General features: G+C 38.5%; 1 protein-coding gene across 8 annotated transcripts in view; it reads right to left on the bottom strand.

Moving 5' to 3' along the window:
• LOC148674567 (homeobox-containing protein 1-like) overlaps window positions 1–25,491 on the bottom strand; it is a 35,691-nt gene that overhangs the window by 8,648 nt on the left and 1,552 nt on the right. For all 8 annotated transcript variants that reach the window (XM_088624799.1, XM_088624800.1, XM_088624801.1 and 5 more), the window contains exons 2-3: window positions 1,622–2,116; window positions 119–204 (exon numbers count right to left, since the gene is read on the bottom strand). In XM_088624799.1, the coding sequence (XP_088480925.1) occupies window positions 119–204; window positions 1,622–2,115 (580 nt within the window). In that variant the 5' untranslated portion in view covers window position 2,116. The remainder of the gene's footprint in view (window positions 1–118; window positions 205–1,621; window positions 2,117–25,491) is intronic.

Here is a 25,491-nt window from a genome sequence, read left to right as displayed (position 1 = left end):
AAAAGGTCTGACTCGACTTTCATTCTGAGTGGGGCACAAACAAATGCCTGGAAGCCATTATTTGTAGTGAAGGAAGATGTTCCCTAGGACATCTCAAATGGATCACAGCAAGACTTACCTGTAACCTGGGCAACTACGGCCTGGGAGATCCGCCTGTTGGCCAGGAAGGCCTTGATCTCCTCTTTGATGATACTGCTGTCCCTCCTACACGAAAAAGACAAGATGAACAGATGCACAATGGCTGGGTCAAAAGCCTTCAAAAGGAACACATTAAGCAGGAGAATTAAACAGGGGGTGCTTTCTTTCGGGGAAAAATGAGATGTTTACGTCCTATTGTAGTGACAACACATTTTGTGTTTCTGTGGTTAAAAATGTCTATCTCTGCCGCTTGCCTTTTTAGAAAATCCACTTAAATTTCAAGGGAGCCCTTAACCGTGGAATTCTAAGCCTGCCAATCTACCTTATCCCTCCACCCCTTTGGCTCTCACACACAAAATTTCCCTTGGGCCGCCATCGTGGACAGGATGCAGCTGTCAAATTTCTCTAACAAATCTCCCATGGGTTGTTAAAATCCTTTCCTATGTTTCAAATAAAAGCACAAGATTATTTCAAGAAAATAAAGGAAGACATCCATTTTTTTTTTCAAAAACCACTTCAGGCAGAAGGCTGTACAGCTGCTCTCCAGGGAACGTTTTAACTGACTATATTTTGGTAGCTGTTTGTGGGTTTCTATTTCTCACTGCAGTAGATTTCTGGTACAATGGTGTGATGGGTAACTGACATCTGACACTAAGCGACCCTGGGCTAAACATTTTGTTTTGTTTTAGGTCGAAGGTTTAAAGAGATTGTAAACCATTATGCTCAAGCTAGTATACTGACAGAATGCAACATAAAGAATTCAGATTTGTTAGATCCTGAGATATGCAGCCACACACATATCTGTCTTTGAATATGTAAATAAAGTCTATGTAAATTGAGGAAATACTTTTGTAATAAATTTCAATCAAAATAAGTTTAATCATAATAGGACATGATTACAGTGAAGCCTAGTGTAAATGACAACATGTATTGGATAGAATACTAGATTATTTATGAAGTATTAAAATATTATACATTATGCAGTGATGTCTTATATCTCAGAGGGTATAATTCGTATGATGGCACTAGGCATCAGCTGCTGCATTACAAAGCACATTCAGATAAAGAAGTGAGAATTATTCCAACAACTATTCAAACTGACCATCAAACACTATTTATGGCAACAATCTTGTTTTTTTAGAAGTGTCCCATTCCAGTACTGACCAGTTCTGGCTTCTGAGATCTGATGAGATCACACTGGAAGGTGATAATGCTGTCTAACACCCATTTTTCCATCCCTGGATAAAACCGGCCTTTGAATTGTACTTTTATTGCATTCGCTAGGTTCAAGCATAGGACCTTACTTAATAAAGCTAACTGCCAGCCCTACACACTGCTCTTATTATGATTTTGCCTAACGATATTGCATTAAAGTCTTTGTAAGAGGGGACAATAGAGTTCCTGAAACCTCCTGGACCAAGAACAGATCGGTAATGTAAGCCTAACCACACCCGACCTCCCTGCTGCTGTTGATGTCATTTACCTCATGAGTTCCTCCACTTTGTCATCGATGTCCAGATCCTCTTCGGTAGCCTCGAAGCTGTATGACCTCGCCCCTACGCTGTTAACAGTGTAGCGGCTGGGCGACAACTTGCCGTTGGGAGTGGCGGACATGCTCTCCCGGCCGTTCTGATTGGCTGTGGCGGCACTGGGAGGTGGTGATGTGTCGTAGCTGTTGCTGGGGGAGGGAGAAAGCCCTCGGTACTGGGTCTGGGTGGCAATGGTGGTGGTGGACGAAGAGGCTGCCACGTTGTTACTATTGTTGGTCGAGGTGGTGGTGGTGGTTGTGGTGCCGCTCCCACCTCCCCCACCATAGGCTGGCCGGCGCCCAAACTTGTCCCCGTGCTCTCGGTCTAACCGGTCCAGGGTGTCCAGGGCATGCAGGATCTCATGCTTGGTCATGCCCGTCCGCCGCAAACGTTGCAGCAGGTCAATCTGCTCAATAGTGAACCGTGGCTCATCAGTGTAGTGTGACATTCTGAGAGAGACATAAAGGGGAAGGTGCTATCACTGTGTTTACTACTATTATCATAACGCAGAAAGAGGAAGTGAGCCCCACCTCCTCTGGTAAACTGGGAATTCTTATAAATTCAAAACAAGACGATCATCAGACTACTGCAAGAATCAAGGCTATTACATCTGTGCAGTCATTACCTTCCCAAGCATCTAAGAGAATCAAAACGGTTCAAACAGAGCGCACACACATTAATCTAGTTCTGCAAGACACAGCAAGGGTGGAGTACAGTTGATGGGGTATAGTACTATCAAGGGAAACTCTTGTTCACTCCACAGGAGATGTGGAAAAAACAGGAAGAAATGTTTCTTTAATTACTCTGTGAAATGGAATATGACATTATAGCTAAACAGGAACTGATACTATGACTCACACAAATCAGAGAAATTAGACCTCGATGTGATATGCTGTGATAAATCTTTATCTATGGAACTTTATGTATGCATAAGGTAACTGTAACAGTTACAATAACTGTTTCTCAAAACCAGCCTCTGTATTGCTACAGATGTCTTTCTGTATTTCTGCCCATAATTCACATTGTGAGGCTGCTGAAAACTTCCTTTTTCTCCTTTTCTTTGACTTGGTTGCCCAACACACCTGCCCTAATTTTTCATGGCATGGTAAAGAAATAGCACTCCTAACACACTGCCTGTGTTCTAAAATCCTCTTCACATGGTGATACAAATTGACAAAGTTTTTATTTATATTTTTTTTATATAATATGATGTTGGCCACATATCTCCTCAATTCATGAGCTTGATTACTTGATTACCCTCAACATAAATGAAGAAATACGAAATAAAAAATAATAATGTTCTCAGTTCAGCAATTATGTGATACAAATTGACAAAGTTTTTTTTTTATATAATATGATGCTGGCCACATATCTCCTCAATTCATGAGCTTGATTACTTGATTACCCTCAACATAAATGAAGAAATATGAAATAAAAAAAAATAATGTTCTCATTTCAGCAAATATGTGACTTCATAAGGGAAAAATAAGTGCAAACAGGACAAGGCAAACAAAAGCTGTAAGCATTACACACAGTTCTTAGCGAAGCCCTAATATTTTTTGCACAGGGCTACAAATACATATATTGGTTGCCTTCCAATTTTGGTCCATTAACATTTGCTAACAAAAATAGATACAATTATTAAGCACCAATAAATTTAATGAGAAAACTGAGAAACAGGGCCTCCAGGTGCCACCTAGTGGATAGATTTGGTCTGTTTAAGGGCATCCTGCAGAGTGCTCAGGGGTTATCAATTGAGAAGATGGTCTGGACTGAGAAAGGCCATCTTTTCTTTGTCACTGCAGATGGAGCAGTCACTAGCTCTTGGTGTGACTGGATCTGCACAGATATAAAAAGGGATTAAGCTTTCAATTTGTAAAGGATTTTTAGAGGGGAACACTTGAGGGAAAACTACCGAGAAATATTTCTCTGGCAGCCAACCTAGATTTTTTTTGCAGATTACAGAGATGAGTCACAGACAGCAAACGCTGAGAATAGATCAAACTCCGAGCAACCTTCGTCTTAAACAATGGCCCCTGGCAGGCATCAGGCCAAACACTGAAGTGTTTTTTCTTCCTCTGCAGTTGTCACTTAAGAATGCATCACACTGGAATTTAGGAGCACCTGTCCAAGCACTTAGGTTTCTAGCAAAGTCTGTCGTGTCTGTAATGGTGACAGAAAATTGATGCAGGCTACAGTCTGGCATGTTTACAATTGATTTCTCTTCTATCTCTAGCAACAACTGAAAATGCTGCCTTTTTGCTGTTTCTATTAATCAGGGGAAGAAAATGAAACACAGAATGAACTGAAAATTAAAATAGCAGTGAATAATGATGAAACTGTCTTGCTATAAGATTTTAATAGGGCAACGCAGATCAAACTGATCTTTTAAAACAGAAAAGGTCCACTAAAGCAGATACAGTACTGTACAAATGATGGAAATAACATTAATTAAATAAAATTAAGCTAACTTTTGGACCTTTAACATAATAACCCAGCAGATGAAATCCATTGTGTGTTATCAGATTATTACCCATAAGTACACAAATCAGTGCAGCATTGTTTCTTGAAATATTCAATAAGAATCATATTCCTTCTTAAAGATTCTTCACTGTTGATATTTTTATAGACGTTTTGTGGCATCATAAAAGTTAGATGTATCAATAAAAGATTAAAGAGAACACAAAATAAAAAAACAAAGCAGTCATTTATTTCAACATGAAATCATTGTTTAATCAGTTAAAACCAAACTCAAAATTTTATTTCACTAACAGTGGCTTTTTACAATTATGTTTTTCCCCTAAACTCAATGAAAGTTATATTCCTCATCTGTTAAATAACTAATTTTATTATGTACATTTAAATAATTACATTAGTGTCTAAGCTGTTGTAATATATCCAATATAATCCAACATTCAAGCTGCCGATGAGTTCACAAAAGAAAAATAATTTTAAGAAATGCACATTTACAAAATTCAAATTAGTTAAAAATAAAAGCATGTAACACAATGACAAAAGTAAAAGTAATCAGAACAGGAGTTACAGGCTTATCTATTGTAATATCATTAGGCAAAGTTATTAACTCTCTGTACGTGAAACATCATCCCACAAGACACCCCAGACTTGGAACCTCATATCAATAGAACACTAATCTCTCAGTGGTATTTGAAATCATATGAACTCAGCTGGAATTCATTTATTCATCTTGGGAACACGATTCGTATTCATACTAGGAACTCACTATAAGAAATCCTTACAGTTATAGATGAAAACTTAGACTTAGATGAAAACTTTCTGAAGTGTGTTTATTTATAACTAGGACATTATAATCAATTTAGCTTGTTTTAATTCAGGATGACTGAGATCACCAAGTGCTATACCACCACTAAGGGCAAACTGCTCAAGGCCCATAGTGACATGAACCAGGTTTAAATTCATATTGTTCATCAAATAACATCATTCAACCTCCACTTTCAGCAACTACCTTTACTGCTTTGCTGGATGAAGCAACTGAATTTCATGAATGTTTTATTATAAGGCACTGCAGAAAAGTGGCATGATAAATACAATCTAAGAGTCAATGTTCACGTATCATTCAATGAGAAATATTTTAAATGTATTTGACATTTTGGAAAAAGAGGTTAAATTATGAATCCAAGAAACCCTGTAGGACAAATAAAATCAAGAATGCAAAAAGCACTATTTCTATAACATCTGCTAAATCAGCAAAAGACTTTCAACTTCCCTTACAACTCTGATAAAGCACTGTGGGAAATTATGCTGGAAATTCCTTATCTAGGTCTGACTATAAATGATCAATCTACGGTTTCAGAAATGTCTTTATACTGTATATTACACTACTCTATTCTATACCTAGCGAGACATCAGGTGAAAAAAAGCTTGAGATGAGTCAGCCATCTTAGTGAAAGTAAAGTGAAACAAAAAAAAACAATCCCTGTCCTTTTCGTTAAGTTTTTGTCACAGTTTTTAAGAGAACAAGGTGAAAAATGGCAAAAACAATGAGAGTGCAAAGAGTAAAGGAGGAAAAGGAAAATGCGTCAGATTTTGAGAGTGCATGTGTGTGAGCTTTCAAAATAGTAAATTAGTAAATAATAATAATCCCTTACACTTACTGTATGTAGCACTATTCTAGACACTCCACTCAAAGCGCTTTACAGGTAATGGGGACTCCCCTCCACCACCAATGTGCAGCATCCACGCCAGAACGCTCACCACACATCAGCTATCAGTGGGGAGGAGAGCAGATGGGACATTTCCAATGGGAAATCTGACCAGGATGCCAGGGTTATAACTCTACTCTTTATGAGAAATGCCAAGGGATTTTTAAATGACCACAGAGAGTCGGGACCTTGGTTTTACGTCTCATCCGAAGGACGGCGCCTTTTTACAGTAGGGTGTCCCTGTCACTATACTGGGACATTAGGACCCACATGGACTGCAGGGTGAGCACCTCCTGCTGGCCCTACTAACACCTCTTCCAACAGCAACCTTAGTTTTCCCCAGTAGGTCTCCCATCCAGGTACTGACCAGGCCCACACCTCCTTAGCTTTAGTGGGCTGCCAGTTGTGAGTTTTAGGGTGATATGGTAAAGTATGCTGGTAAAGTATGAACTAGCTATACCTCTCAAAGAATGGTTTGCTATCAAGTGTGATATAAGGGTATCACAGATCTTATTCAACAATGTAAGACATTTCTAATCAGCTTAATTAATGCTTCCTGAGTTTCGATGAAACTGATGTCCCTGAATCCAAGCATGTCTGAAACACCCTCAAATGACCACAACCACTAACACCAAGTTATATCATGTGCAGCTAGGCCACCTCAACATCTAGACCACTGCAAAGTTGTCTACCTTCAGCAGCCCACCCATCTGTCTGAACCCTGAAACTAGTTCTAATAGAATGGGTTTATTCTCGGTATTGTGGGTATTGTGGTAGAAGTGAAACGAAGATTGTGGAATATAAGAAACTAATTGGAGTTATATCTATCATGCAACACAGTCTTTAAAGAAGACCTTTTAGACATATCTACTTTAATTTTACTCAGGATCTCAAGCATATGTTCTTTGCAAATCTACTTAAAATTAAGAAAGACCTTACTATCCAAATAAAACCTGAAGGCTACAATTGAAGGGTGACATGGCATAGCTCACTTGCAGCTCTGGGGTCCTGGGTTCAATTTCCAGGATGCTTTCTGCATGGAGTTTGTATGTTCCCCTTGTACTTGTGGGGTTTTTTGCTGATTGCTCCGGTTTCCTCCCACTTTCCAAAGACTTACTGGTAGGTTAATTGGTTTCTGGGAAAAGTGGCAAAGGTGTGAGTGTGTGTGTCTGTGTGTGCCCTCAGATGGACTGGCATCCCATTCAGGGTGTGTTGCACCTTCCACTCATTGCTTGCCGAGATAGGCCACAGCTACCCCATGACTCTGTATTAGATAAAGCGGTTACAAAATGGAGGGATGAATGGCTACAACCAAATATGAAATTAGGGTGGAACAGAAGCTGTCATATCAGTGGGATTCAAAAGCACAAGGACTGATTTTCACCAGTTTGTATCCATTGAGTCTACCAAAGATAAAGATGATCTTAAATAAAGATTTTTGTGTGTTTAAGTATAATCATCCACGGCATTTTTACAGGCTGAGGTAAGTGACAATGGAGGTCTAAGAATCTTAGATACAATGGGTAACACCTAACTAGTGTCACAATTTCTACTTCCTAGAGCTTCAAAGCAAGGGATGTTTACTTAGTTGTGCTGGGTGTGAGAGACACTGATCAAAAGAATCTTCTGTGAGATCAGATGAGAAATTGGCAGCTTTGGAGGAGCACACAGATATTTCAGTGAATTTAGTTAGACAAACGTAGAGTTGTGCGAGCCTAGAGCTGAACAGTTAGACAAAGCAGAAATAGGGGAGACTGAAGTGCCACTAAGAAGGAAAGAACCGTTTTGCCTATGGATAAGCCTGTGATCGAGTCTCAGGGAAAAAACAATCCTCAGCTGAATGTACTACAGCACTTAAGAAGGCACTCGGTGACCCACCGCTCGAGACTGCCACACAGCTACCAGTTCCACAGCAATGGAGGAGGAAGAGCTCCACCAGGCGGGAGACACTGAAGACAGCAGCACAAGGAGAAGCAAACTGCCCCGAAGCCAGCAGTGTCGACAGTGCTGGTGTCAGTAGTCTGAGCCACTGAGTCCCTGATCTGACAGGTCTGACCAGTAAATTGGACTTGGAGAAAGAATGCAAGAGGCCTGTGGCATCACTAGATCAGAGCCTATATGACTCCCTGGCTCCAGATGAGGTTGGGGTATGCCGCAAAACCCTTCAGGAGCAGGGGAACAGCTCCGAAATCTGCACTCAAATTTTTGGGGTTGTCTGCAATAGTGCCAAACAGTTTTCTTTGCCACAGAGCACCAAAGACAGGCCTGACTGACAACCTGCGTCACTCCATTCTTCTGCCTGCATCAGTGATGCACATACAGTAGCAGTCCTAGTCACTCAGTCTCTCCGGACAAGGACTGGTACGTATTGGCGAGCCAGGACATCATCCCTGAACCAACGCCCTCACTGCAGCAAGAGCATAGACAGAACACTGAACCCATCTTGTCTCCAGACAACATCAGCCTTACTTCCATTTCCCCCCATTCACGGCAGCAAGACTGGACAGCGCCAATTTGAACTTGGCTGGGAGTTCTCACTGCAGTGCCAACTTTTGCTTGTAGTGTGGTGCACTACAATTTTTGGGATAGTGATTATTTGTCTCAATTTACATATATAAACTTTTTTTTTATTCTTCAATGCCTTTTTTACATGGTTTATGTTGTGTCATGATTATTGGGTTTAATTTTTAGGTAAGGACAAGGCAAAGCTCTTTTATTTTGCTTTTACTACTAGTTTGAATTTTAAAACTTGTTTCAGTTGTGCATTACTGTGATTACATTGTAATTATAATAATAAATAATACATATAGCGCCTTTAAAGGTGGCTTCTCAAAGCGCTTTACAGGATGACAACAACAATAAATAAGAAGAATACACAAGATAAAACCCAAATACAATATATAGAGGAGACCGTGGATGGTGGTACTAAGAAAAGCAGAATAATAATAATTGCTTACACTTATATAGCGCTTTTCTGGACACTCCACTCAAAGCGCTTTACAGGTAATGGGGACTCCCCTCCACCACCACCAATGTGCAGCATCCACCTGGATGATGCGACGGCAGCCATAGTGCGCCAGAACGCTCACCACACATCAGCTATCAGTGGGGAGGAGAGCAGAGTAATGTAGCCAATTCATAGAGGGGGATTATTAGGAGGCCATGATAAGTAAGGGCCAATTGGAAATTTGGCCTGGACACCGGGGTTACACCCCTACTCTTTTCGAGAAGCGCCCTGGGATTTTTAATGACCACAGAGAGTCAGGACCTCGGTTTTACGTCTCATCCGAAGGACGGCGCCTGTTTACAGTATAGTGTCCCCGTCACTATACTGGGGCATTAGGACCCACATGGACCGCAGGGTGAGCGCCCCCCGCTGGCCCCACTAACACCTCTTCCAGCAGCAACCTTAGTTTTTCCCAGGAGGTCTCTCATCCAGGTACTGACCAGGCTCACACCTGCTTAGCTTCAGTGGGTTGCCAGTTGTGAGTTGCAGGGTGATATGGCTGCTGGCATAAAGGGTGAAGAATGGAACCGGTTAAGTAAAGACTTTTCTGAAGAAGAGGGTTTTGAGTCTCGATTTGAAGGAGTTTAGAGAAGGTGACTCTCTGATATCCTTGGGGAGAGAGTTCCAGAGCTTGGGGGCATAACAGGAGAAGGGCCTGTCACCCATACAATGTAGACGGGCTTGGGGGACAGTAAGGAGAGCAGAATTAGAAGAGTGAAGGTTGCGAGGTGGGGAGTAGGGTGATAATAGTTCAGACAGGTAATGAGGTGCCAAGCCATGGAGAGCCATATAGGCGAGCATGAGGATTTTAAAGTCTACACGGATTTTGACCGGAAGCCAGTGCAAGGATTTCAGGATAGGAGTAATGTGAACATTTGCACTAGACCAGGTCAGGATTCTGGCTGCTGAATTTTGGACATACAGCAGTTTGTTCAGAGTAGATTTAGATACCCCAGCAAGTAGAGTATTACATAATTATTTTAGGATTACCTATAGTTAGTTTACATAAGTCTCAATTCTGTTTGTTTAGTGCTGCTTTTCAAACGTGGGTACACAACTGATGTTAATCAATGTTTTAAACAGACACTCGGGAGTATTGTCTTCCAACCAGTAGAGACAACTGAGCACTGTCTAGGTAAAAGATAACTCGATTGTTTTCCTTTGGTTAGAGCTTCACTTGAGACCAATCTCTTCCATTGTTTTATGTCTTGGTCACTTCAAACAAACAAAGTAACGTTGGAATAGGAAAAAAGATACAGATTTTCTTACTCTTATGTTAGATAATGCTAACACTATTTTGACCTTTGTTGCAACTTAAGGGTTCTTTAAAGTTTATGAGTGAATTTCAGTGGTCCACACTTAAGTACTTATTTTGATTAGGAAGCTATAGCCATTTTCCGACACTTGCCAACACTAGCAAGTGCTGTCTGTGTCAGGTTCAGCAGAAGAGCTAGCGTCGGTGCCTTCTAGGGTTCCCATACATCTGGATTTTCCCGGCCATGTCCTCTATTTTGATCCTTATATCTCCGTCCGGGGGGAATTTTCAAATATCCAGAAATGTCCAGACTTTGATCCCATTATTTTCACCATGAAGAATAATTAATAATTAAGTTATAAAGATAGTTAGAAAGAGAGAGAATTTCTTAACTTCCCTAGTTCCCTTCACGAACTATGCTGTCATTCAGTTTTCGTCCTGTGCGTGTATGATTATGTCATGAGAGAGCGAAATCAGTCATCAATATCAGTGTCTTTACTCAGTCTGTGCAGTGCAGCAGCATTCCCTCGAAAGGCTCCCTATTCTGTTTTCCGTTTTCCTACCCTCAAACACAATGCTACACATGCGAACGTGTAAATTTTCTTTAAATTACACTTTAAATTTTAAATTTAAACTTTAAATTACTTTTCAGATATATTAGGTGCTCTTATTTATCATTTACAGACCCCAATACTGATATTCAAATGCTTTTTCCATACCAAGTCTGGTATGTGGAGTACTTACCACATATATATTCCAGGAAAAAATATGAAAATTAGTCACAGGTATTAGAGACCAAATCCAGCGACAAGGGGGGATAAATAATGTCTTAAATAATGAACTATACAAGATTCCTCTTAATTTCGGAAACATTCTTAATTCCACATTCCAGCCTTCCTGGTTGGATCTCAAATACGACCAAAAAATACAAAATGATGGGGGGTATCAAAAACAAATGAAATGTGGTGGCAGGCAACAGGACCTCTAACTCCAGATTACCTACTGTTATCTTGGTTTTTTATAAAAACAATGAACAAACAACTGTTATCCCACCTCAAAATATTTTTGGAGAAGCCGGCTTCTTAGATAATGAACTATGCCCCTGTTTTGAGAACATTACCTAAAGTAAAGTAAAGCTTTACGTAAAGCTCAAACCTAGTTATTTTTTCCAATTGCAATTTATTTATTTTCAGTTAAATATTACTTCTGAAAACAGGCCTTAAAATGAAAAAAGAAAGCTCATACAGTAGAAGCAGCATATCAGATGCTTATGTAAAATGTGTTTAGATTTGTTATCCATTGTACAGATGTTTTTCTCATTTTGTGAAAGCAAAATTAGGACTAATTTGAAAGACCTGGAAACCTAGGTCTATAAGAGAAGTTTTCTTCTGATTTAAAATAATTTGATCATTACACATGGCTTTTTAAAAATATTAGGCTATACTTAACTACAGAGAGATCTTTAAAGGATGTTATTTCTCACGATCTTAAAACTAGGACATGGCAATTCAATTATTCCTCCTTTTAGCAGGCTTGTGTCCTTAAATCCCATGACTAAACTGTCCATCAAGGTGGCTCAAAAGCTGCACCTACATTGGGACCACATCGAAACTGACAATTGTTGGAATTTTACAATTAATATACTGAAAACTGAAAATCACTTTAAATGGCCTTCTGCCAAGGAACTAGATGTTTCTGAAAAAAAATATTTAGGAGACACAGATGCACATTGTAGGCTCTGCCAATAATGTCTTTCATTAATACCACTTTCTACTCCCTTCAGAGAACTCAAAACTTACAAACTCTGGTTTAATAAAACTTTCATCTTAAAAAAAAACAAAAAATATGTTTGGCTTATGAGGAACTTTCTTTCAAAAGTGGTAAAATCAGGATAAAATGAACAACTATGCAAATGAACTATTTCAAATGAAAACCATTCCTACATTGGACATACAATATAATGTCAGCATTATAGTATGAACATCACTCTATCAAAGCCAAAGTTATAGAAATTACACAAGAGGTTCCAGTCTGTTCAGTTCATGAAATAGCATTTTCAAATATAAAACATTTTCTGTGGCATAATAAATAAGATTAACACACTACATCAGGTTAAATTAGTCATCATAAAATCATAAAAATGTTTATGTATGTTAATGCATATTAGGAAATGTTTTAAACTAAAGACTAAATTTCTCACACTTAAGTTTCTCAAAATTTTGTTTAAAAAAAAATTCTAATAGTAAACGTGTAATTTTTATATAAAAATCAATGGCATGTTGTGGGCCAGAAAACATGCACACTAATAGATGAACAGTGTTTACCATATGTATATATAGTAAACCATATTTACCATAAATATGTTTACCATACTGTATATTCCAAAACATACCATGACAGGGAAAGTTCACTATGGCTTAAATTATCACATACAGTAGGTGTATATGTTTAAGGAGTTCAATTAATCGGAACTCAACAAAAGTGTATTTTTGTAAAGGCTCAGTGAGTATTAAGGAGATGTAGAAGCTATTTTAAACAGACTGAATGGTGGAAGGGTGAGGAGTGTAGAGATATTTTTAGCTGACATTAGAGTCTCAGATTATAAAAAGCAAGCAATGGGCTTTGTGCCTAACTGAGCCTCCAATTAATCTCTGATTAAAAAATTTCAAAGGGGAGTTCCAAATCTAAATCTCTCTTTCAGTGATCTTATTGTTCCTTCTTTCCATCGTAGTGCACAACAAGGTCAGAGGAAAGAAAGACTGTAGAGATGAAGATAGTTATGCTCCAGCAACTGTCCACTATTATAGACATAACACAGCACAGCAAAAAGAATACACTTCCTTGAATGTAGCAGTGGACATGACATCAAAGGCCAATTACATGCAACTGCCATAGAGAAGACCAGACAATATCCTAACCATCACTAATGCATACATTTCAACAGACTTACAGACCAATAAATTAAAGATGAATACATTTAATTTAAACCACGCATAAATCTTTGGCAATGCAACCTTTATTAATGCTAATTTAAATTCAGCAAAAAATACAACTCCCAGCACGTTGGGATTTTTACAGGCGATAAATAAAATACATTCCAAAATAGTAAAGAATGTTATATGTACAAACTGAGCATCACTGGGGGGGGGTGGGGGGGGGGTGGAATAAACTAACCTAAGTTAAAATATAACAGTAAGGCCAGAAATTTTTCATGTAATCATCTATTTTCTAATTGCTTCAACAAATTCACGATCACAGAGGAGCTGGTGTCTATTCTTGCAAGCAATAGATGTAATGCAAGGGATATCCTGGACAGGACTCCAGTTCATCAAAGGACACATGCAGACACAGACACACGCACACACTCATACCAGGGCCAGCTCCCCAGAAGGCAATTAACCTACAATATCAGAATGTGTTTGGATTGTGGGAGGAATCCTGAACACTTGGCCCATCAGAACATAGGAAGAACAAACTAATTCCATGCAGAGAGCACCCCGGGTCTGGAACTGAACCCAGAGCCCCAGAGCTGCACGGCAGCAATGCTAACCACTGTGCAACCATGCCACCCCTGTCTTCAGAACTATGAAAACCATTTCCTGCCAACAGGTAAGATTCTCACTGAATATTGGTTTGACACCTTCCGGCACATACAGTACAACCTACAGGATATTACAAAAATCAACACCAGATGCTGGATATTTCAAGTTCATTACACCACCTTAATTTGAGCAAATCTTCATCAACAGATGAGCAGAAAGGTAAGTGAAAATAGCATTTAATACAGAGTACTTTTAAACATTAATCTGCTGGATGGAACACCCAAAAGCATGGCGTCAAGCAAATTTTCCCATAATTTTTGGAAAGCAAAATAGTTCCAATTGTTTTACAGATTGTACAACTTTTTATCTTTTTTCCCCACAATTATATTTTTTTCCTATATAACACTCAAATCCTAATAGCATATTCCTGTGGCTATTAGAACTAAAGCCTCACAGTCTTGGGTCCTGGGATGTATTACAACATAGTCTCTTCTCAGGAAGCCAAGGATACTTGTATGCTCATCCTGAGTTGGTGTGCATTTTCTCTAGACACTCGGGTTTCCCAAAACATTCTGGCGAGGTTAATTGGTATGTCGTAACTCCCTGTATATGTGTGTATGTGTGTAATTCTAATGACTGACATCTGGACCACAGCGTAGTCCTGCTTTGCACCTCTTGCATACAGGATAGGTTTTGTGTGACTGCTAGCCTTACTAGGAATAAACAGATTTCTTATAAAGGACAGAACACTTAAATCTATCTGCACATTCTCTGAGAGATGTAAAAACTTAACTCTGATAAGGCAAGTACGGTAGGGTCAGGGTCCTGTGAAAAAAAAAATCATACTTAATTTCTCCGATTTCTAATTAAGGCTGAATTAAATGTAACGGTCCTCAGAAGTGAGTGTTTTTGATTCCACAGTCAATAACAAACAGACGATTTCATCCAGACCGAACAACAGCCATTGATACACTGCCTCCCCAGATCCGATGCCGAGAGAAAAGACACAGGTTCTGTCTCAAACATCATTACATCCGTTCCTCTACTCATTTCAACATCTCCGCTTGTGCAAAACTCTCCTGACAACATGTCAGCAGCAGAGAAAACAGAGAATCTCCCTTTGTTTCTATGTCAATGTACAATGACCTAAAAATCCCTATGACTTGAAATACCTTGATTCCATTTTACTTCGACAGACTCAAAGCTCCCTGCATGTTGAACTATTAATAAAAGCCTCAAGTGGGTTCTTTATTGTGGGACACAACAAACATTTGCTTTGGGGCAAAGCACTTTGGTATCTTCAGTTTATATCATGTGTTAGGTCCTGCATACCTAATACATTCTACACAATGCACCATTAAGTCAATAAAAGGCACACATACAGCTATAAATGTAAGGTGCAATGTGGTGATGCACATTAAATACTAAAAATAGCTCTACTAAATGGTAAATTGTGTATTTGTGCAACTAAGTATTAACAGTATTAAGAACTGCTATAAACACTTCCATAAACTACAGGCCTGTAAACCTGTTAATATAAACTAAAACTGTGCTGACTGTTCAAAACTGCCACAATAGTTAACATGCTATGATATGCTTTGCTATGTTAACTGTTTGGTAATATGTGGGTGCCACTCAATCAACCAATTATCTAACAGATTCTGACAGCATAGCTATAAGTTTTATTAAATTATTTCATGTTAAATTATATTCTCTTAGTTGATGTATTTACAGTACCTCTGATAAAAATGCAGCTTATGCAGTATTTTATAGCTTCTAGTTGAACGGTTCTAGTGTTAACAATATCTCAATACAGATTTTGTATATCTGCCTCAACAATATATTACAGAGACTTCCTGTTTCAAAACAATCTGCAAAAAAATTCAAGAATGTGACCACATTTTTAAAATGGTAATTTTACAGAATTCATAATGCCTTAAAAAAGCAAGATTAATTCATATCACCTATGTGAACAATCACTTCAATTTTAAAAGTAGATTTAGTTTATCTGTGTAAAAAAGTCTTGACCTCAAATAAACTCGTATTGCTTATTTATTATCCAAATGCACAGGATTTGCATCTTTTTATTTAGGCTACAACTCTCTGTGACCATGGCAAATTCATGTGAAGTGAAAACGCATTACTCAAAATGGCACCTTAGTAATACATAGTAGAGCAGAGTCTTACAGATTGAACAGACAGCTTATGGTACAGTCTATCGCAGCAAAAAATGTGCATAGTTAAGTACAAAATACATCTTAGTCCATACTCTACATTTCCACTCTAGGCCAGTTGCTTGTTAAAGGCAGTCATTACTGCAAAATGAACTGTGAAACTGATACAATATATACAGCTCATCAACACTCTTTTGAGTTTTAAAAGATCACTAGCTACAATAAAATAATTTGGCATCTTTACAAATTTGTCATCTACTGATGACTGATCTTATTTGTCAAATTTGTCATCTACTGTATAGTGGCACAATAAAATTCCAAAAGGCTCACTCTGCTTTAGTTAGAAGACAGACAACTACGATTACCATTAACGCATTCAGAAAATATAGGTTTTTCTTTTCCTGAAAATCATATTGCAGCACACCAGACAAAAACTATTTCAAACTAGTGACAGCACTGTTGAAAGCAGGCATCCATGTTTGAAGTAATAACATATATCAACAACAGACTGTATACTGATCAATTACATACTCAAGAAAAGGGTGTGGGTAAATGTCAGAACTATAATTTCTCAAACAATTTTTTTATACTGGCACACTAAATAACTGCACATAATACACAATATGCATTATATGAAGACTGATATATTCCATGAATACTATCTGGTCAGAAATCACTTAGATTGTCTTGTTATATGCAGTCAGCTCTAGAAACACAAGCTGTAGAACTTGATTTTCACTTCTAATCATCTCTCATATCAATATTGGATTAATTGGATCAGTTTACCAATTACCCCCTTCTCTTCAAATATGAGCAGACTTTAAACTTTAAATGGACTCAAGAAACCTGCAGACACAGAACCGGTGTTGGCCGATCCTTCTGTAACAAACCAATGTTGGACAAAACTCACAGCCTCACTTCTCAGTATCTCACTAGAATCTGAAAATCACAGCAAGGTGGAAAAATAGACCACTGACAAGAATCAAGATTTTAATTCTTTTTGATCTGTCCAAATGGAAATAATTTCCGTTTTGACTTTGTTATTGTATACAGCATGTATATATTGCATATGTGGGTCATACTATGACAAATTATTACATCTGAAGACAGCACCATCTCTCATATTTCAGTGAAATGAGCTGCCTCTTGTCCAGCTGCAGTTCGACTGCTTCCAGTTCAGAAATTAATCCTGTGCTGGTGACGTCACTTGACAGTTACAGTGCTAGCTTGAAGAATGTGCACCGTGATCCAACCGATATCAACGTACAACAAAAAATATTTTTCATGCCACTCAATTTGGCCCCTTCTGTAGACAATTTTCAGACTCGGACACAAGGAATCCCAAGATGATATAAAGTTTCATACATATCTTTTTTTCTAAGCTCCAATTACAGAAAAAAAAATGTTAGGTTTTGATCAAACTACAGTATGTACTGTAGACAACATTATGACTAGATAAATGTAAAAAAAAAACAGGCAAGAATATATGAACTTACGAAATGTACTAAAATCTTTGTCAAATATAAATTCATGTTAAATCTGTATGAAATAAAAATAGATTAAATGATTTAGATTTACTTTTAATACTGAAAATATTAAAATTATTTTAAGAGGTCTGGAGTGGACGTATTTTTACCATAGCCAAAACGAACATATTAACTTAAGAATAATGCTTCTCAGGGAAATAATTTTCCTTTTTACTCATCTAACCATACAATCTGACAGAGTGGTGTGTTAAAGTGACACTTCAAGGAATTACCGTCTAAAAGTCCTATTTTGAGTAAGTTGGGGTGTGTTATTTAACAGTATGAGCTGTTGCCAGTGAGGCTTTGGGCAGTTCTGGGAGGTGATTCTTGTCATTAAATTGAACATCACAGATAAAGTATGCTACAGTAAAACTTGTTTTACTTTTTTTTTTGCATGTCTCGAGGTGTTCTGGTTAGTTTCCTGTTGTGTTACTACTGACAGATCTAGAACAGCCACCTTCCCCAGAACTTGTCATCTTAAAACTGCATTTCTATCAAGTTCTGGTTGACAGGCCGTTAAACACAATTACTCAATTACTGTGCCTACCTTCCTGTATAAGCACAGCCCTTTTTGTTCTGTACTACAACATTATGACAGCCGTTTGTTTCTCATACTGTGTGCTGCAGTGCCAGTAGTGACACATAGGAGATGCACTGCTTTCGATGACAACAGTCACCAGGCAAGTGATGGAGGTCACCGATTGTCTGATTGATAAGATAACCCATTGCATCGAAGACCACCTCATACCAGACAAACTCAATGATGCCATCGCTTAAGGAACCCCAATAGTTGAACTGAAAATCTCTGAACAACAGAGCTTAAACTACATTCTGAGCAAAACTCTTGATTGATTGAACAACTTCTACGTGTTTTTTTCTTCAAATAGCTTGAAGTCTGTTTCTTTTCACTGCTTTAGGTATTGCTGAAAACAACTCAGGTACAGCTACAAAAACTATAATAAAACAGAAATACAAAACAATAAGACTAAGCATGTGAAAGATATAGTTTCTGTGAAGAAGTAGTAAAATAAGAAAAGGGAACAGTCAAGCCAGTACATCAGAGTAGTCAGACATAGGGCTGGTGCATCAATGTGTACCTCCACGGCCACACCGCCCACTCCACAGTAAATCAGACAGCACATTAGATAGGCACTTTACCCACAGTGGAAAATAAGGCCCCTAGGTTTCCGCTTATAAGCACTCAGAACACATCTCTCAGGAGGGATGAAGTGATCAGGCTTTGCACTAAACATATCAGGTTTTGACCTCCCACCATCACAGAATGTAATGTGGAATTTGAGTCTCTGACTGCAATCTTAATCTTTACTTTATTCTCAGAATTCTGCACTGGACTAAATACTGAATGGCGATAAATGAACAAAAATACAGTTTCCGTGTACAGGCTGGGATTAAAAATGACTGGAATTATGTGTTCATTTCTGTATGAGTTATTAGCTAAGTTATCAGGATATTCAAATCATTTTATCATTAGTATTTAAATAAAAAAAGATCAACTAATGTAATTTTAGAATTTCATCAACGGGAACCAGTTTAACACGAGAATACATACATATAAGCTATTATCATTTTATTATCATTAACCTTTTAAGGTTCAATCTAAATTGAACAATGTATGCAGCTCTAGCCACTGCAGTGCATCTCATTTCCATGCAAAATCTTATGATTTTCTGATTCTTCTTACCTTTCTGGCTAACAGTATTTTCATCTCTTTTACAAAGTAGCAACAAGCACTGAGTAAGACTAAAAACTGAAATGCTCAAGGAGGACAGTCCATGTTCTGTGCATTCAAAGGGGAGGCTGATGCAAAATTACAGAGCACATGTTTGCTGACTTTGGCCACAGGCTGATAAGTCACAATTAAATAAGTACGTGAACATTGGAAACAGAAGAAATGGGAATTGTACAATTTAATTGTTTACTTGCATATAAAAGGCGATATTTCAGAAGTTAAAAATATGCCTACCACTTGAGGTTTCAGTACAGTTTTTACACCACGTTTTGAGAAGCCAAGTTAAGTGGGAAAATTCGCACTTGAACTACATCTGTTCTCATCAGGACAGAACTCTGTTACAGTCCAATTAAATAAATGAAAACTTTAAATGCCACATGAATACCACACCAAATTGAGCAGAAGCTTAAATATGCAGGGAAATAAAGAAACTTAGAGACATCCAGGGTTGTGAGGGAGCTGGAGCTTCTCCCGGCAAGCAACAGGCATAAAGCAGAATACAGCCTGGAGGAATGACGCCCCTCACAGGGCACACACAGACACAAACATGCACACAACAGGGCCAATTTTCCCAGGAGCCAATTAACCTACCAATATGTCTTTGGACTGTGTGGGGAAATCAGAGCACCCCGAGGGAACCCATGCGATGATGGGAAAAACACACAAACTATACAGACAGCACCCAGTAACTGAACCCTAGGTCCCAGTGCTGAGAGGCAGCAACGCTAAACACTGTGCCACCGTGCCACCCAAACTGAAACATGAATTCTCTATATATAAGGTCCGACAAAAATGAAAACAAATTTTGAGATGCTTTTGGTTTTCCCTCTGTCTGGGCTCTTGCTAATTATGTTTTCTGAGGCCCACATTATAACAGCCACTCCACTTAACACAATGTAAAGGCCATGGAACACCCAAAACATAAAAGAGTAGATTACATAGGTAAATAGTAAAGTAGATAGGTAAATTATTTAATTGGTTGTGTTTGGTGAATTTGTGACATTTTTGGAATATTTATTGTATTTCTATAACCTGTACTGTATGTGTGACTTAATGGATACCTGGGGAAGAGACTGTATTCACTACTGGAGTGGCACACAGGACTCTGGTAGTCTGAGGGGGGATTCATGTGCCTGTTCTGGGCACAAGGCACTGGTGCAGTATGAGAGTCCATATGTCTGATGAATGTTCTAGGTTCAGGCTACTGGAGTGAATATGGACATCTCTTCCAAATGGCAAAGTTTTTTGTCATTGTCCCTGCTGACATGAAGGGCTGCATTCATCCCTTGTATCAGAGCCCAGTAGAAACCATTAGGTTTCATTGCCACATTAACTATCCTGGTGGAGCTCCAGTGGTTTAGCAGGGAGTAAGTACTTGAAACCATTTCTTCCACACTGGACAGAAAAAGAAAACAGCAGATCTTAAGAGTTAATTGTTACACCAGACTAGAAGAAATATTTCTTTTGAAATATCTAGACTGGAATGTTAGTAACAGCAGGTAGTGGGGCTCAGTAAATTCTAAAAGAAACTGAACAAAACTGCAATGTCTAAAACAATCCCCAGATATACAGTGGTGTGAAAAAGTGTTTGCCCCCTTCCTGATTTCTTATTTTTTTGCATGTTTGTCACACTGAAATGTTTCAGATCATCAAACAAATTGAAATATTACACAAAGATAACACAAGTAAACACAAAATGCAGTTTTTAAATGAAGGTTTTTATTATTAAGGGAAAAAAAAATCCAAACCTACATGGCCCAGTGTGAAAAAGTGATTGCCCCCTAAACCTAATAACTGGTTGGGCCACCCTTAGCAGCAAAAACTGCAATCAAGCGTTTGCGATAACTGGCAATGAGTCTTTTACAGCGCTGTGGAGGAATTTTGGCCCACTCATCTTTGCAGAATTGTTGTAATTCAGCCACATTGGAGGGTTTTCGAGCCTTAACCGCTTTTTTAAGGTCATGCCACAACATCTCAATCGGATTCAGGTCAGGACTTTGACTAGGCCACTCCAAAGTCATTTTGTTTTTCTTAAGCCATTCAGAGGTGGACTTGCTGGTGTGTTTTGGATCATTGTCCTGCTGCAGAACCCAAGTGCGCTTCAGCTTGAGGTCACGAACAGATGGCCGGACATTCTCCTTCAGGATTTTTTGGTAGAGAGCAGAATTCATGGTTCCATTTACCACAGCAAGTCTTCCAGGTCCTGAAGCAGCAAAACAGCCCCAGACCATCACACTACCACCACCATATTTTACTGTTGGTATGATGTTCCTTTTCTGAAATGCTGTGTTACTTTTACACCAGATGTAATGGGACACACACCTTCCAAAAAGTTCAACTTTTGTCTCGTCAGTCCACAGATTGTTTGGATCACAGCATGATGTCTAGCTTTTGAGGATCTTTTTGTCTACTTCACTTTGTCAGGCAGGTCCTATTTAAGTGATTTCTTGATTGAGAACAGGTGTGGCAGTAATCAGGCCTGGGTGTGGCTAGAGAAATTGAACTCAGCTTTCCAAAGATGTGATAAACCACAGTTGATTTATGTTTTAACGGGGGGGGGGGCAATCACTTTTTCACACAGGGCCATTTAGGTTTGGATTTTTTTTCCCTTAATAATAAAACCTTCATTTAAAAACTGCATTTTGTGTTTACTTGTGTTATCTTTGTGTAATATTTCAATTTGTTTGATGATCTGAAACATTTCAGTGTGACAAACATGCAAAAAAATAAGAAATCAGGAAGGGGGCAAACACTTTTTCACACCACTGTACATTCTACAGATTTAATGTAGAGAAAATACTGTAGTGGCTTTTAAAAGAAAACGCCAAAACCAGAAAACTGATCATGATTCAAATATTTGCTCTGGTTATGGTCATATAAAATGCTGCAGCTATGCAATTACTTCAAACTGTCTTAATCCTTGCGCATTCTCCCTCAAACAGATAAGGAATTACAGAACAGAGTCTTTAATTTCCATGCAAATAACATTAGTTTGATGCTGACCAACCAATTTTGTGTGTAAAAATAACCACTGTAAACAGTTAAGAATAAGTGCCAGCAAAAAGTGAAAAGAGACACGCCACTTTCTGGCTTTCAGTACTAGTATCCTAAATGTAAAATGTCAAAATTCTACTTCATACACTAATAGCAATACTATTAACATAAGGGCATGAGATCAAGTAGTTACATCAAATTACAGTAAAACCAATCAAATTAAGAAAAGGATGCAGCAGCTTAAACAGACTATGTAGGATGACTACTGCTACTTTCTAACAGCACAAGGATCGTGGGTTTTATTCCTGCCTCAAGTACCTGTCCATGCAGAGTTTGTTTTTTAGCATGTGTCTGTGTGTTTTTTCTCCAGGAGCTACTCTTAAAAATTGTTTCCCTGGATTTTAGCCAAATGAGGTAGGTGGCTGCCTCTCTCTCCCCTATACTCTGGTTGCAGGGGCAAGAACTATAAAGATAGATTGTAACTGAAAAACACAATTAGACCAAAAATACCCATAGACCTCACTTCTGCTTGTATCTTTGAACATTAAATTTATATTGACATGGCCTTGTGTTTTCTGCTAAACTATGTTTCTAAAAATTGTGACTCTCTGCTCACAGGACATGAAGTTTGTTTATTTATTTGATCTTACTTATTATGAAAAACATATCCTGAATCTCTTTCGGAATTGCTCATCTTACAGTTCAGACTGTAGAAGATTGTACTTATTGTAAGTTATTGCAAGAGAATTCCTGTAACCAAGGAAACACCTTCATTCAACAACAATGCTGATGTTTACATTTACTTATACAAAATCCTTTTCATGAAAGATTAGAGGCTATTTCACTTCTAATGGAGTACCGTACCAATTTTTTAACCACCATAAACTCAAAACAGCACACAACAGGAAACAGAAAGCACAATGTGGTCTGGCTTCTTAAAATCGATATTATTGAGAGGAAATCAACAAATTTCATATTATGAGGCAATTTTATGATTTGAAACCTTAAACTACCTTCAAAATACAATAAACAGGCACAAAACACAGTCACCTTAAACATAATGATCTTACCCTTGCTGAAGCTATGAAATAAAGATATTGTTTTCATTAATGCGGACAGGGTGTCAAATGAATAAAATTCACTTTATGGAAACCAAAGTGGTATTTTGAGATATTTTAAGTATACAGTAAATGAACACACAAACAAATTATATTGATTCATTCCTGAGGTTGAGGAACTTTTAATACAGAATTCAAAATAAACCAATATTAAGAGATTAGGCTAGCAATTTGTGCACAGAAGTGGGTTGAAGGCATTTGCCGACGTCATCCATCGCAATATCCACATGGGACACCTCCACCACACATGCACACAAAATGGAAAATGTTCTAATAATTATAGATCAGTTTATTTCATCGCTTTATTTGATTTACAAAATCCATTAGTATGGACTTTGCATGGTACCCAAAGGAGGGTTACGCATATCCAACAAGAGGACGGCAATAAGCACTGACGGAAAGGTGATGAGATACAATGGGGAAAGTTAATACACTGGCAAAGTTCCCGGGGAATATAAAAGATAATTACAGTGATGAATCTAGACTTCTCAGGGAACAAAAAACATAAACATCCTCTGTGAAATGCAGCTGCAGTATGTGCTGCAGTCATGTGCGCTTATAGTAACTGCCTCCAACAAGCAGGGGTCCAAAAACACAACACAGCTATCTTGCTTATTGTTCATACACTGGCAGACAATCGTCATTTACCACTGTCAGCAGACTGCAACACCCCAGACGATCATCAAAGAACTACTGAAGAGAAAAATCAGAGCTGATCTCACCACATCTCAACTCAACAAAGCTGAGCCTGATCAATACTTGGGTGAGGGGCTTCTGAGGAAAATCAGGTTGCTCCTGGAAGATAGTGCTCAAGTACAGCAGTTGGGTCTGTAAAATGAGTTGTAATGCATGTGCCACTGCTGGAATTTAAAGCAAAGGTTTGACTTCTATGGCTGGATGTTCACATAATGGCATTTGATAAAGTAAGGGCCTTTGTTATCTTGAAGGAGCAGCATTGTCGCCTTCTAGGCAGATATATGAAGCTATGCAGTTTGAGCCTGTTCATAGGAAACCCCAAAGAAAACCAGACTGCTGTTGTAAGTGGAATTGGTGAAGGAATAGATCGCACTTTTCCCTCTGGGCCAGAATTTCCAAACTAATGTCCCCGTATGGGTACCTGTTACAACTGTGCTCTAGGATTTGCTGACCTTCAGATACTTGAAATAGAAGTCCTGACAAAAACCAAAGATCCTATGACATTTTTAGAAAAGGTAGGAATGCTAACAATGGTGTCTAAAGTAGACTTTGATCACATACAGTCTGGCTTTCCTAAATTTTCCTCTTCACTGAATTGGTGAGGCTGTTTCTCAACTCAATCCCTGAACTGCTATATAGTGGAGCTGCTGGCACATGATTGCTGCCTAGGTGGGCACTGTGCTACACTGGTAGAAGAAGTGGGTCTTCTCCTGTATGTAAAGCGCTTTGAGATTTATTGGGGTTAAAAGCCCCAGTTTCAAAGAATTTTCCAAGCCTTGCCGAATTCTAGTTTAGGCTTTGATGGTATTGTAACTACTAAAGTAACGTCTTGCAATGTTATTATTTTCTGTAAGGGGATCTGCTGGCTAAGAATGGTACCCATGTACTTCGGCAAAGAACGCTATGCTGTAATTTTTGAGGAGAACAGTTATTTATTATGGCCTTGGTAAAGAGTAATATAATCCCATGAAACCCATTTGTGACATGATCCAACAAGCATTAAAGTAAGCATAGACAGTGCCTATGAAATTGCCCATCAATATCTGAAGATATGTTAGTTAAATTCAAGTCAGGACACAGACCAGATCACAGAGGGTAAACGATGACAAAATGCAATGACAGTTCACCTAAAAGAATTAAGTCACACACTGCTGCCAGTCAGTTTGGGAAGTGACACAGCACCAATTTGTTAATGGCACCACACAATTGGTCAAGACAGATGTGATATCATAATTTCAGATCAAGGTGGGTTAGTGTCTTCAAACATGGCCTTTTTCCACCACTTGTTCTCCAAATGGGGGCAAGTAACAGCCTGGATACCTGTAGAAGTTCACGTTTACAAGTGGAGCATATGGCCCGTGACTCACTTTGGCAGACAGCCATTTAAAGGAAAGGCTGACTAGACATGCTGATTTTTCTTCAAGATACAAATGCAAATCCACACTGAGGTAAAATGGTGCGATTCTCTTTATCTCTGAACAGGTCTAACATTAACTGCATTATCTTCTGATCTTACAGTCTAACTCCAGTACACCTCTGGAAATTATTGAACACAAAAAGTTTTCACAGTGTTCTACAAAG

The sequence above is a fragment of the Lepisosteus platostomus genome, chromosome 3 (genome assembly GCF_059453375.1).
Source record: "Lepisosteus platostomus isolate fLepPlt1 chromosome 3, fLepPlt1.hap1, whole genome shotgun sequence".
Taxonomy (NCBI): domain Eukaryota; kingdom Metazoa; phylum Chordata; class Actinopteri; order Semionotiformes; family Lepisosteidae; genus Lepisosteus; species Lepisosteus platostomus.
This window is presented reverse-complemented; position numbering and strand designations above follow the sequence as displayed.